At 37.1% G+C, this 14,624-nt stretch overlaps 1 protein-coding gene across 1 annotated transcript in view; it reads left to right on the forward strand.

The window, feature by feature from the left end:
• Nucleotides 1-14,624, forward strand: part of Dcc (DCC netrin 1 receptor) — a 1,292,183-nt gene that overhangs the window by 1,196,004 nt on the left and 81,555 nt on the right. The window contains exon 22 of the mRNA XM_004623665.2: nt 11,693-11,758. Within this exon, the coding sequence (XP_004623722.1) occupies nt 11,693-11,758 (66 nt within the window). The remainder of the gene's footprint in view (nt 1-11,692; nt 11,759-14,624) is intronic.

Genomic DNA, 14,624 nt, shown 5'->3' on the forward strand with positions numbered 1-14,624 from the left:
TTGGCTATTTATGAAAGACAAATGGATAAATTATTTCTCCTTCCCTTTGACCTTAGCCTCTAAGTTTCTTACTCAAATTCTCACATTTGCAGTAAAATCAGAAGTATTTTCAGGAATAAAACAATTCCAAAGAATTATTGTCAGTGACTAAGTCTATTAACGTATCTAAACAATGCTACTTTTCTTCATCTGCAGTTATCTTAGGCTCTGTCATATATTGTGATCATTTATGCCTTCCTTATCAGAGTTCGCATACATTTCTTCAAGTTGATGAATTCTAAATTCTGCATCTAATTCAAAACACTTGAATAAAATTAAGAGAGCCTGATGACATATAATTTAGTAGTGATCAGTAATGTCTTAAGTCCCCAGAAAGGAAGCATATAAAATTGGCTGCCCCCCCAAGAAAAAAAGCTTATTATAAACAAAATAGGTCTTCTGAGTTGATGGCCAAGTACTTGAGAAGTAACCGAGATCAAGGATTCCTCTAAGAGTGCCGAAAATAATGCCAAACGTCTCTTTGGGACGCTTTTGTGCCCAACAGAAAGCAAATCAATTGACAGTGTTTTAGCATGCCCACTCTTAGACCTCTTTGCCCCCTTTTCCTGGAAAAAAATGATCCCACTGTTATATTTGTGACAGGAGATGAGTTGCTGGTTCCCTCTGGGAGGAAAACTGACACCATGAGTCAGTTAGCCTGGCAGAGATGAATGTTAAGTAGAGAAACAGGAGGTTGAATTTGACTTATATGGGAAAATGTGAGAAAAGTTTTGATTGTTCTGAAAATGCAGTTTTACAGATTCTTGTCATGATTATTTTTTAAGAACCTGAGATCTAATGTGAGGAGCATAAATATGAAAACAAAAAGTCATTTCTGTTGGAATCAGTTTTGATTAGGTGAAATTCTTGTCTTCTGAGTAATAGCAGTAGTAGAATGATGACACAATTAAGGTAGAAGTCGTCCTCCTTTAAAAGTCATTGTAAATTGCATTTTCTTAACTCTTAATCTCGAGAATTTTCGATTTTCTATATTCATTCTCTCCCCCTGTCCCAATTATTTTCAGAGATTCCTGCGGGCACAAGTGGCCAATAAGTTTAAAGGAACTAACATATTTTTAGAGATTGAGCAGAGAGTTTAACTTTTTGGAGGACCAGATGAGAAAGGAAACTGCCCAGGCCACGTGAAGTGGGCGCAGAGGGCAAGGACTAACTGTGCTTTGCAGTCTTTTTTCCTTTCCGTGTTTTAACTGGCGATTCCACTGTGCCTGAGTCTGTGTCCTTGTGGCTATGTGGCATAGTAAAATGAATCCCAGTGAAAATCCACCCATGAGTCACTGTCCTAAGAACTCACGGTTGATTCGTGTAAGTCTGACGGGACTGAGACAGATATTGCTATTACCTCTGATTGAGCAATAAAGAAGCTGAAACTCAGAGAGCTCAAATGACTGTCCCTTAGTAACACAGGTAGGAAGTAAGGAGAGCATCCTGCAGAGCCAGGAAACCACATTCCAGAAGCAATGATTTGATCCAGCAAGTGTGCTCATTACCTATCTGTTACCTGCATACATTCACAGGCTGCACAGCTGCAGCTGAGGTCTTTCGACTTCCTGTATCTGAAGTTTGTTATATTGATATTGTTCTAATATTGATTTTTCTTTTCCCATCTCTCTAACTGTTCTAAAGAACAAAGCAAGTGGCTCTCAACCTGGGGTCATCTTGTTAGTGGGAAGCCACAGCCAGGAGCCTGTGATCTTTATCTCAGAAAGCGAAGGATGGTGCCTATTCCACTGTCTTAGCTCAGGCTGTCAATAAGAAATAACAGATACCAGGCAGATTTCACAACAGAAATTTATTTTGCTTAAGAGTTGGCTGGAAGCAGCAGATCAAGATGGAAGAGTGAGGGGTTTTAGTGAGGGTTACCTTCCTGGAGGCAGACGGCTACCTCTCACTGTGTCCTCACGGGACAGAAGGACACAGCAGGTCTCTGGTGTCTTCTCCTAAAAGGATGCCCTGCTAACGCTATTGGAACAGGGCTCTATGTCTATTAGTTCATTTACCCTGCTTCCATACATGACCTACATCCTAATATATCAGTCACAAGGAGGGCTGAGATGTCAACATGTGAACTTTTTAGAAGACAAAAATTGGTCCAGAGCATCCATTAAAAAAATGGAAACATGTTCTTTCACTCCTTAACTAATTATATTACTACTTTCTCAGACAAAGAAATATAAACAAATTCTATTGCTCAAAGTTACAAATGGAGTTGGGGGTGTTTGCGGTAGTATACAATCCTTTGCTAGAGACTGTGTGCACTTAGAAAAAAAACAACTCTTTTTCTAAAAGCTAGTTTTATTTTGTTTTGTTTTTATTTTTAAAGCTTCTTAAGCAGCACTTTAGAAAATCTTTTTGTTTGGGTGTTGCAGTGAAGGTTAGTATAACTACTAAATAAGGGTACTACACAAAAATGATTAGTATGTAAAATGCTTCCTCTGAAGCAATTCTTTTTTGCACTGTAATAGTCTATGGAACACCAAAGTATCATTCTCCACCTTAAGATGTCTGTGTTTGGAAATTGGGATGAGTCTGATTCCAGACATGATTTACCAAAACTCCTGCTGAGGGTGTCAGCCTAAGCCAGCTGGAGATATGGCACAGGGATGCCAAAGAAAGACAAAGAAATATTCTGCCATTGAGGGACTCTGGGATGACCCAGTACTGTTCTCTGTTGAGCAAAAGGCCTGGTCTCCAAAAGTTCATGGCTTTTATTGGTATCCATCAGGGAGCTGCAGAAAGCATAGGGGAAAGAAACTGTAGCAGTACCAGGCACAGAGGCCTCCAATTAGCCATGCACAGATAGTTCTGATGTATGCATGGCTGGCACCTTTATTACCAGGAACAAATGTTTCAATATAGCCAGCTCTACAAAGCTCAGTAAATAGGGTGAAGGAGAGGTCAGGTGCAGGTTGTGGCAAGGGCTTTGCTTTTCAGAAGAGAACAATGAGGTGGCCTCACACCATGATTCTCTGTGTATTTCCATGCTTGCCCTTTGAGGCAATAGATTAAGTGCTGTGGTAAAGGTAGAGCACCTTCAGGAGAGCAGGAAACTCTAAAATGACCCATGTCACTACTGAGAAGAATTGTAAGAAAGCACTCACTTGCTTTCTTGCTCACGGGTGTCCTTCATTCTCCCTGACCTACCAGAGGGGTGACCAGAAAAGCTGGGCTGGAAAAGAGGCAGGCATTCAAAGGCCAGTTTACAGATGCTGGGGAAGGCGGCCTGCCTGAGCTACTGTTCCTGAAGGTGGGAGGAGGATTCTCCTCTCAGGCTTGGTAACATTTGCTAGCCCCCTGGCTTTCCCTTCCCCCTACCCCCAGGCTCTGGGTGTGCTCTGTGCACAGGGTGGAATCCAGTGCTTTAAATTTCAGCACAGTCCCATCACTGTGACCAGCTGGGGGACTGTGGATGAAGAATTGACTTCTGGTATATCATCACCTGTAAAATAGTGACTTTTGTGCAAATTGTCTCTTGTGTTCTGTAAAGACCGATGATTCTATAGCTTTAGAATTGGCATAAAAATCTAAACTCAGCCATAGCAAGCTGGCATAATGTAGCAACTCTTATTAATGGCTGTTCCACTAGGCCTCAATGGCTCTTTTAGGCACTGTGCATGTACTATCCTATTTGATTCCCATTACAACCTCACAGATGGAGAAAATGAGATAAAAAGAAGCAAACATTTGTCCAAGGGCTCACAGTATGTAAGTGCTTAGCCCCAAACCCATACTCAGTCTAGTTAATTTGAGGATTTTTGCTCTTCACCACTTTACAATTTCTAGAAATGTAGTGCATTCACTGGGTCTTACTCATTATCATGAAAGTTAAATCTAATGATATCACTGTAAATTCACCTCATTTAAAGGACTTTGTCCTTCCTCAATAGGGCATTCAGGCGGGGTAGTTAACACTACACCTGCCATTTTACACTTCAGCAGTTTTAATCTCATGAATAAACAGAACGCTAATTATTTCCAATTTCAGGGAAATAAGGTTTTTCAAGGCAGTCTAGTCAAGCCTGGAATTTAGTTAATGTAATCCAGACTTTGTAGGGTTTGGATTACAGCAGCCAGGCTTCTGTTTGAAAAATTGAAACCTTTAGCACCTTCTGATGGGAGCTGTTTAATTGAAAATTAAAGCCTCTTTCTGCTCTATTATTGTGAATACTTTCAATTCAGTCTATTATTCAGCTGCATGCAGTACACACTTGAAAAACCTATTCTCGTTTGTGCTCTTCTCGGGTTTAAAATTTTTCAATTCCAGAAATGATGAGGTAAAAAAAAAAAAATAGAGGCGGAAAATGAGTGATGTGCTTTTTAAAAGAATGTTAAGTGCTTACGATCTTCCCAGCAAGCAGTCAAGTAGCTCCTTAAGGCAACCTCTCAGGAGTTGTGTGTTTTAATAGGTAACCGTGAAAGAATGCAACATCGTCAGCACGCATTGGAATTGGTGTAATTCGTAGTAGAATTTTCACCTTCTCAGACCTGGAAGTTACACAGTTTTGTTCACAGGTCCTCAAGTAGTATTTCATAAGCAAGTTCTTTTCCAAAGCACTCGCTGTATTCTTAGATGCCTTTTCCTCACTGTAGACATTGTTGAACCACAAGTCTTCCTGGCTCTATTTGCTGCCCACATCTGTCAGTCCAGATTTCTTTCCAAACAATAATTGAAAATGAAGACATTATTTTTGCCATCAAGACACTCACTGTCTGTCCCCAGTATACCAAAGTTGGTCACAAAAATCTGTCAATTGCTTAGGAAAGTCTACTTTTCATGACTCTCTAGTGAAACTGGTACAGTTCTCTCAGCCTTAGCAATATTTTCTTTCTCAACTGAGTAAAACCTTTAGCTTTTAAGACTCCCTTCTCAATATCCTTGTTTTCCAAGAAGAATTTCCTGTTTTTTCTGTTCCTTTACTCTTCTGTCTGTCCCCAGCACCCAAATTATTCCTCACAATGTCGTCCACTTCTGCTAAGATGCCATCTTTGTTCCTGGCTCAGAAGCCAGATTTTAAACCTTCCAAGGACCAAGAACAGCTTGAATTCGTTTCCACTTTCCCACCCAGTCTCTAGTTTTGAGCGTCACATTATAATTATCCAGTAGGTGTTCACTGAGGTAATCATGATGCAAATGTTTAGCAAATCATATGGAAAGATAGGCTTTGCTACCTAATAAAATGTACAGGCTGAAGAATCCAAGCATAATGATATTCATGCCTGTTACTGATCTTAGGGAAAATTTTTAAAAATGCAAGAATATATATTTTCAGCCAAGAAAACCATATTCGGCAATTGTGGCCTAAAGTAAAAGAGCAGCAAAGAATAAGTTCCTTGTGGTTCAAGAAATAGCAATCACTTTTGTAGATAATTTTAAACTCCTGTGACCTTTTCTTAACTTCCACATTTTTTGGTGTTCCTGGATAGAAAAATGTATAAATTTGAATCTTTTCAGATGCTTGTAATACTGACTACAGAAAGTAGAAATAGAAACTGAGTGGTACCAATGAATTTTTGAAATTACATATACAGTGTGAAAAGGACTGAGCCCACTTTTCACAAGATACTTTGCACAAAGGCGAAGGGTACAACAGCACTATAAAAGAGTGATTTTGTGTGTCCATTTTCAAGTAGCTTTCAATACAATTAGGAGGAGTATGTTAACATTCCCAGCCTAATGTGAGAAATAAAACAACCTTCAAATCAAACTGTACCATCTACATGCAAATGTTGTAGGATTTCAGGTGGGAAATCGTGTGGACTATAATGGAAAAGACTTTATAAAACCTGAGTATTTTTTAAATATATAATGTAGAATTAGAATCAACTTAGGTAATTTCAGGGTATAACTTTAGTTGATCTCTTCTCTAGAGAAATTCTAGGACAGGAAGCCAGGAAGATTGGAAAAATAGCAAGGATTATAAGGTTGTAGACAACAATAGGGCCACTCTGAAGCATAGTACATTATGACAGGGAGTTAAATTATGATTTTCTAATTTCTCCCTGATTTAATGATGTAGTTCTCAGGCTTTCCTATTTTTGACACATTAAGGACCTACTTTATACACTGTTCTCTGATTAAAATACATTAAGTAAATCTTGGTTCCCTACAAGATACATTCTAGACTTTTGGTAAAATATATAGGGAATATTTTATCTCTGTCTTCTTAAATCCATGTACCTTATCCTTTCCTATCTGATAAATTTCTAATTACCCTTTGATTTTCCCCTCAAATGTCACTTGCTTTGAGTTGCCCTCCAGCATTTTTCTGGACATAGGAATCAATTGCTCTGTTTTGTACTGAATTTTTAAAATGTTTGAAAATGCTGAGTGGCTATAATTACTCACTTAACCTTTATTCTTTCCACTAATGTATGAACTTCTATAATAGTCATATTACGTCTGTCATGCTTAGAACAGTGGATCTTCTAAACACTGTTGAATGGATGAATGGGGCAATGGTCAGGCACTTAAATGAAGAAGTGGGCTCCATCAGGGCCATCATTTCCAGACAGCAGCATTGCAAACAGCAGGAGGCTTGTACTGGTGCCTTCATTCTAAAGCTGCAACTACTAGACATGTGATCATTTGGAGAGGAACATTGTCTAATACTAGGCTGATTTTCTGTGCTGTGTTGTGTGGATCTTCACTCAGACACACATCTCACACCTGCCTTTGAGGTAGATTTGAAGATCATGGATCATTCTCTGATCTTCGAGAGAAGTTGTTGTTTTGTGAGCCACTAAAGTTCCTGTGTCATCCATGGTATTGTATTCTGGCAATGAAATAATTCTTGGGAAGATCTAGTCATCAAAAAAGTCATATTTACATAAACAGGCTGCTTTTTAGAGTCTATTAAAGCTGTAACGGCATCTAATAGTGATTTATGGAACCCATGTGCTTTCCAATTATTTCAGATACATAAAAGTAGTGGGCCCCAGCCTTTTTGACATCAGGGACCAATTTTGCAGATGACAGTTTTTCCATGCATGTGGGATAGGGGAGATGGAAGGAGAGAAGATTCTCTGAACAAATATGCAGCCTAGTCCTGATATGCCCCATCCATAGCAGAGTCCATGATCCTGCAAGGACGTAATGCTCCTGCTGATCTGAACGGGAGGTGGAGCTTAACTGCTAATGCTATCAGTAGGACAAGGCTTCAGCTGCAGATAAAGGATCACCCACTCATCCTCCGCTCATCTCCTACTGTACAGCCGGGCCCCTAACAGGCCACTGGTCTGATGGTGGCCAGGACTGGAGGCCCGGGAGATTAGCAAGTGCATTCCTGGTAGGCAGATTACTACTATTAAGCTTTCTGCAGCTGGCAAATACAGCAAGAGGTTTTGAAAAAGGAAAAGCAGCAAGGATTTGTTGAACAATAAGGTTTAATATGTGGTAGACATATTAACTGTGCTTAACATAAAGAGTATTAATTATTCAATGAATTTTCTTTTGTGTTTATTTGAAACAAATATGTTGGACGTTATGAAAGACTGTAGAGAACTCATTAGTGCTTTTCTGTTAAGATTTTTTGAAATATCCTAATTAGTTTTATTCTGCTTCCTGGCTTTTGATGCCCTGATACTTTTGTTCACAATCAGCAATATTATCAACTGCATGATAATGTGATCACTTCAACGTATTTTCTAGCCTCTGAGAAATCATCTACTTGAAATACATCTCCATATGATCTGTGTGTTGGACAGCAAAGCTGTACTTAAGTGATATTAATGGTATTCTTTAGGCTCTGGTATACAAGACAAAAACAAATCAATGAAATTCCCATCATTGTCACCAGAATTATGCTCAGAGAACCAATTCTAAGATCAAGAAAATCACTGTGTGCCCCTCATTATCGGAAGGGTGATACTGAACATTTGTTAGATGACCACGCTATTTGACTTAGCTTGTATGCTATATGTATTTCTCTAGTTATTGATACTGTGGATGTCTTTCTGGAAGACCCTCTCTTATCCTTATTCAGAAAAGACAAATTAAAATCATAGTTGCCACATCCAATTTCCTTCATGCCCCTTATAGATAACCTTTTCACTATTTCCTCCTTGGGTGTATAAACACTCACAGAGAAAAATGATTTATCACTGAAATCCCAACTGAATTAATCTGTGGTGGGTGCTGAAAAAGTTTTATCATGGGAAATATTTACCAGCTGTGCTGCAAGTAGTGGATTAAAATAAATGTGACAATGTTTCTTGGTACACAGCTACTACAATAAAAATATAGAAATAGATTTTAAATGGGCTGGGGATGTAACTCAGTGGCCTAAGTACCTGACTAGCGAGCACAGGCATCTGGGTTCAATCCCTGGTACCACATACTGAGGTGGTCCTGGAAACCATGTTGGCCACTGAAATTGAGTGTGGAGTGCACACTTGTAATCCCAGTGCTGGAGAGACTGCAACAGGAGGATTACCAGGAGTTCAAGCTGTGTAGTAAGACCCTGTAACAAATACAAAGAAAAAGGAGAAAACAAGAACATATACTAGTGCAGCATAGCATTATTCTTTATAATCTGAAGACTAATATTTACATAGTACATTTTGATCATTATGCTCATATAAAATCACATTTATACAAAAAGGAAAAGAATGACCATTTTCAATTATTTCAGCCATGCTACCTTTTGCTGAAATTATATTATTTCCAAAACAGTTACATTTCAATATTCAAAGTATGAATTTAATTATTCGAAATTTTAACCATGACAAATTCAAAATTTTAGTATATTACATCAAAAAAGTAAACAGAACTTTTAAAATAAATATAGTTGTGGAAACTATAGTATAACACTACAGAAAATAATACATTATTTTTAATTGTGGGTAGCTCTTTTGGTAATTATAGATAAAAAATATTTTAGTCCAATATAATAGTCATTTTGTAGTAATAGATGAGTTAAGTTATTCTTAAATCTTTAAAGTCTGAGTAAATTAAAAACTATGTGAATTAAGTTAATATTAAATACAAATAGACTTGTTTAAGCTCTGGATCCATTGAACCCACTTTGTCTATTTTAGCAAGATCCATAACTAATACATCATTTATACCCCCTTTCCCTGAGGACTGAGGGATGGTTTTCATATAGTAGGCTTTTAATAAATGTTGAATGAATTATTACCAGTTTAATGTACTTTAATAAAATTAGTACCTCTGGGATAGGGTAGTAGTTTATATCTTTGCATTAACTAACTTTCAGTCCAGCCATCTTCCAAATGCTAATTACTCCTCTGCTCCTCTAAGCAGAGCTTATAAAATTAGCCATGTAAACTGAACACATCAAATTTTGTTCCTTAACAGCAACCCTTTAAAATACTTAGCCTGCTAGGCAGTATCATCAGGTATCCTTTCCTCTTCAGTCTGAAGTATTTCCTCACCTGATAACTTTATGGTGCTTATTTTACAACAGTAAGAGAATCTTTTGTTGTAGTTAACTTATTCTTCTTCTGTAAATAAAACCTTCTTGGATTTTAAAAGACATGTTTCAAAGAATAGAAACAGTGCACAACATTGAAACTTGATTCCTTTTTCATCTTGCTTCCTTTTTCGTTAGATCAAGAAGGCTCATCAACACCTCTGAAATGGGTTTTGTGTTTTCCCATTGAAGTGGTACAAGACATCTAAATTACCATACATCCAGTCTTGTTCATTGATGACATGAAGTTTCCCTAAGCATTTTTCATGGGGTGTGTTAAAAATTAATTTTCTCTTGTGGTATCAATCAAATTATAACCAGTACATGTTAACCCCTGTTAATACACTAGCTTCTGTGGGACAATGTTCATCTTTCAAGCCACTCACTTATTTAGAATCTTTTCCAGAGTTTTTTATCTTACCCAGCACTATGATCTGGATTTGTTTGTTCTATTGACATTAACAATGCAATCAATAGCCCAGCTAAATCTGTAGGGTGCAATACCTATAAAGCTTTACATTTAAGTTATATATGGATGTGCTTGTGGGCTTCCACTTCCACCCAGACTCTAGAGGGGAGAGTTAGAAGCTTCATTAAAAAGATATTTGTCAGGATGTTAGAGGAAAAGAGAACCCTCCATAGGCTATCTACCTAATTGCCAGCCAATACATGATCACTCCCAGCTGAAAGCATTTATTGCTTTTACTGGCCTAAGTGATGAGGTTGTTAGCATCGCTTTTGGCTGACTGCTTTGAAATCTCTCTGCTTTCTGTTATGAAAAAAGGTCATCTTAATATTCATACAGAACTTCTGTCTCACTTCATTTCTTCCAAATTGATCTCAGTGTCCCATGAGCAAAGCTTATTCTCTGTTCACTGAAACTCAAATGTGTCAGAGTTACACAAGCAGAGTACCACTTGGGAAGGGCTTGTCCACTTTTAGTCAGAGACTGAAATTTTTCTAGTTTCTCTCCATTTCAGTTGTTCTTACATTTACCTCCTTTGCACTTCCACTTTCTAATACACACACAGTCCGTGGCTCATCAGGTTTGAAACGTGCCATTTAATGCTGAAGACAAAATTGAATATGATTGGAGTCTCTCATCGCTTGGAAGACTCTTTATGTTGATTCTAACTTTTGCTTTGACTTGCCAACAAAAATATTAAAACTTTTGAGGGGATAGTCAGTGAACAGAATGACAGGTTGTTTCTTCATGGCTCTTTTGACAATAAAAAATGAGATCTGAGGAAAGGTTTAATAAAAGGAATATTTGGTGTGGAGAGGAAAAACAATTACAAGACTAGGACTTGGAAGTCATAAAAATGAGGTAAATTGAAATCCATAACTGCAAGAAAGCAACTTGTTATCGTGACTGACTACCCCCATCACTTTCTTTACATAATCCACCCAGATTAGAACTGCCTTCATAAAAAGCCTTTTAAGGAAATAAGTTGGAAATTAGCTGTATTTGGTATGTGTTTGTATATAACATTTACTCTCATATTTTTTCTGTAAGTGGTCCACCTAGATATTCTAAAATTCTAATTCTAATCAAATAATTATAGTTTTACACATGCATCAATAAAAATAATTACTTGTAGTAAGACACCATTAATTATGTTTTGGATGATAATATAATTATGTCTTCATAGATTCTGACTCGGCTCTCTTAAATACTGCTTTCACAACTATTAAGTAGCTACTACAAGGCAGTGTTTCCAACAACGTAAGAGTGAAGGAGAGTTTTTTCTTTGGTGCTGTTATTTGTAAGGAATAATCAGACCGTGTAGGTTGACATCTTCCCTTGACCCTACTTGCCATATAGCATCTCATTCCCAGCCACCTTGTTTGGCAAAGTAAAATTAAAAAAAAAAAAAAAAAAAGCTCACAGCCACAGTATAAGATAAAACATGTTTCCTGAGAGGATAGTAATGGGAAGTTGTCATGAAGTCATGTAAGATGAATGACAGTAAACACTTGAGTCTGTTCATGGGACATATTTTTTTCACACATGCAAAATATCATTTTCTCACAGGTATGATGGTATAACTACTGCCAGACTTTCTTAAGGTGGACAAAATAATCTTGCTCAGTTACTATGTATTTCAAAATGCTTGTTCATTTTGTCTTTTCATTTGTTTTTTCACTTGTGCTTTCTTGGGGTATATCCACTAACATTCTGACATGCCTTCCTGAATAAACAGGTCGCCATGGAGATGGAGGTTACTGGGCAGTTGATACAAATTTGATTGACAGAAGTACTCTCAATGGTGAGTATATAAATTAAGTTCTATTAGATTAGCTATACTAATTAAATGGTTAATTCTAAAGTTTCTGAAGCAAATTTTTCTGTTTAGAAGTGCTAAGAACTCAGGAGTTAGGGTTTTATTGCGATAATAGGAACATTGGGCTATTAGTACAACTGTCGCAGTTCTACCGGATGATTCCAATGAGAGATGACAGATATATTAAAAATCATCAGAGAAATCCAAATATTGTACAAATTATACAGGGCTAGTAATCAACTATATTTTAAAATATGATAATATAGTTTAAATGTTTGAAACTATTTAATTTTATTAGAGGGAGATAGGTACAGTTAATTAAACTGAAACAAGTGAAGTATAATTAAAACTTAATATTACTGACTTTACACCTAGAGAGTACATTTATTCTGTAATCCTTGAGCATGTTATTACTAATTTTCCTTTTTGTTATGAAGATTAGATACTTAGGGGCTAGCCAGAGAGCTCAGCAAACTAAAGCATCTGCTTAGTGCAGCATCCAGGGTTCAATCCAGGCATGCTATGTTGACCCTGCCCCCGGGGTGTGCTGAGAAGGGACTGAGACTGGGTGTGGTGGCACAAACCTGTAATCCCAATGCTTGGGAGACTGAAATCAGGAGAATCACTATGAGTCCCATCTCTGTAGTGAAACCCTGTAGACCCTGTACTAATTACATTTTTAAAAATCCAAGATTAGATACTTATTTAGCTCCTTCTGGTGGTACTTGCCCATGTAGCTGCTGGGTTTTATGATAACCAGATGAAGGTAGCACCTACAAATTCATAGGAGCAGTTTGATGTGTGGGCTGCATTGCATGACCATGTGGTTATCAGTTTGGCAGAAATGGAATCTTTGAACAATGTGGTATTACTAAGCAAGTTTCCGAGGGACTAAAATAAAATCTGTCTATCTGTCTGTCTGTCTATCTATCTATCTATTTCTAGAACTGGTTTGATTTGCTGAAAAATATCAAATATTCAAAACACAATATTGAACAACACGTAGATGCCACCAAAGTTGACACTAAATTTTCAACATGTAACTGGAATTTCTCAAGTGCATAAGCATTGCCATATATTTCTTTTTTCTGTTGTCATCTCTTACTCTTATGTAAATTCTTTCCCATTTGATGTGTACCACATATATACAAATATCCCTAAACTGTAGTACTTAACATGATCATAAAGTTATAAAATGTTATATCAAATGTATTTTACTGTGACTTACTATTATCTATAAATTTATTTTTAGGATTTATCCAGGTGTTTGTAAATGGCTCTTGCTTTGCTGCTGTACAATATTCTAACTTTACAGAACAATTCAATTATTTATTAAACCTACCAGAAAGTTTCATGAAAGATTTGATTACTGAATAGGCAAGTTTTCATGTGGGTGATACCTTGTTAAGAACACAAGTGAGAAGCCAAAACTGTGGCCTATAAATTATTTTTGTAGCATGAAATTAGAATAGGAGGATGAGTTAAGGGGTTATTTCTTAATATACTCAATAATAATGTTCATAGATTTGCTCAAAGAGAAGAAAAATATATATGTGTATATATATATATATTTATATATACTTATATATAGAAAGAAAATATATATGAGAATATCAGAATACACATGTATACTTGCACACACACACACCCCTCTCTGTACAGTTGACCTAATGGTTGAATGAAGCTTACAGGCTTAGTGCCACCATCTTATGGCCAATGATATACTCAGGAACATATTTGACTTGTTGACTCATTCTTTTAAGGTGTTTTCCTCTGCTTTTACCTAAGCCCTTCTTTACTGTTAATGCCTTTTATCTAAATGTAGATAGGGATATTTTCTTACATTTTAAATTTTTCTTGGTTCATTCTTGCTTGTGCAACCCATTAGTTTAAATTGAGCAATTTATAAGCAACAGCAATTTCTTGGCCAGAGTTCCATAGGTTAGAAAGTCCAAGATCAAGATGCCAGTAAATTAGGCATTTGGTGAAGTCTCCATGTGCCCTTTGGAGAAGATGCCTCTCATGGTGGAAAAGGCAGCCGCATGCCTGCGACACATTTTATGTGATCATTAATCCTGCTCATGAGGGCTCTGCCAACCTAATCACACTCCAATGGCCCTACTTTGTAAGGCCTCCATAATGGATATTAGAGCACAGCATATGATTTGGGGGTGGAGGAACCACAAACATTTAACTATAGCAAGCTTCTAGAATGCATATTCTAGTTAAGCCTCCCTAAGGTTAGATTCAGGTAGTTCTCTCTGGGATAGTCACAGTTTCCCATAGTCTGTCATGCAGGCCCTACTTTCTGGCTTAAGTAACACTTGTTAAGCATAGTACCTAGCTTTTGTAGTCTTCTGGTATAAACAACAGACAGTATGAAAGCTCACAGCAGGAAGATGAAAGCAGTGACAATTTGAGATTAAAAACAGACCGGTGATATGCTCCATATAACGGGTAGGTAATGATAGTTCATCCTCAAAACTTTGCAGATTGTATTAACCTGCTTAGATTGTTACTTTAAATCTTAACATGGTACCAAGCACACTAAGGTTTCTATGAATCCAAGCCTCTTACAGTGAGCTATAGGCATAAATTGAAAGACAGGCCATGGCAGGAACAATGAAGAGGCTGAATTAAATAGGTGGACAGGGTAGAGAAATACACTCTAGAGAAATGAAAGATGATGAGGAAGTCTCAGGAAGAGACAAGATGGTAGAAGAAAGAGGCTGTTGAAATAGCATAGGGAAATAAAACTGTGGTATACTATACCTTAGATGGAAGGTTCGAGGCTTGTAGTCATGCACAGAATAACACCATCATTTTTAGAGTGTTTTTTTTTTTTTTTTTT

Source organism: Octodon degus, unplaced genomic scaffold (assembly GCF_000260255.1).
Source record: "Octodon degus isolate 3935 unplaced genomic scaffold, OctDeg1.0 scaffold00003, whole genome shotgun sequence".
NCBI classification, from domain to species: Eukaryota; Metazoa; Chordata; class Mammalia; order Rodentia; family Octodontidae; genus Octodon; species Octodon degus.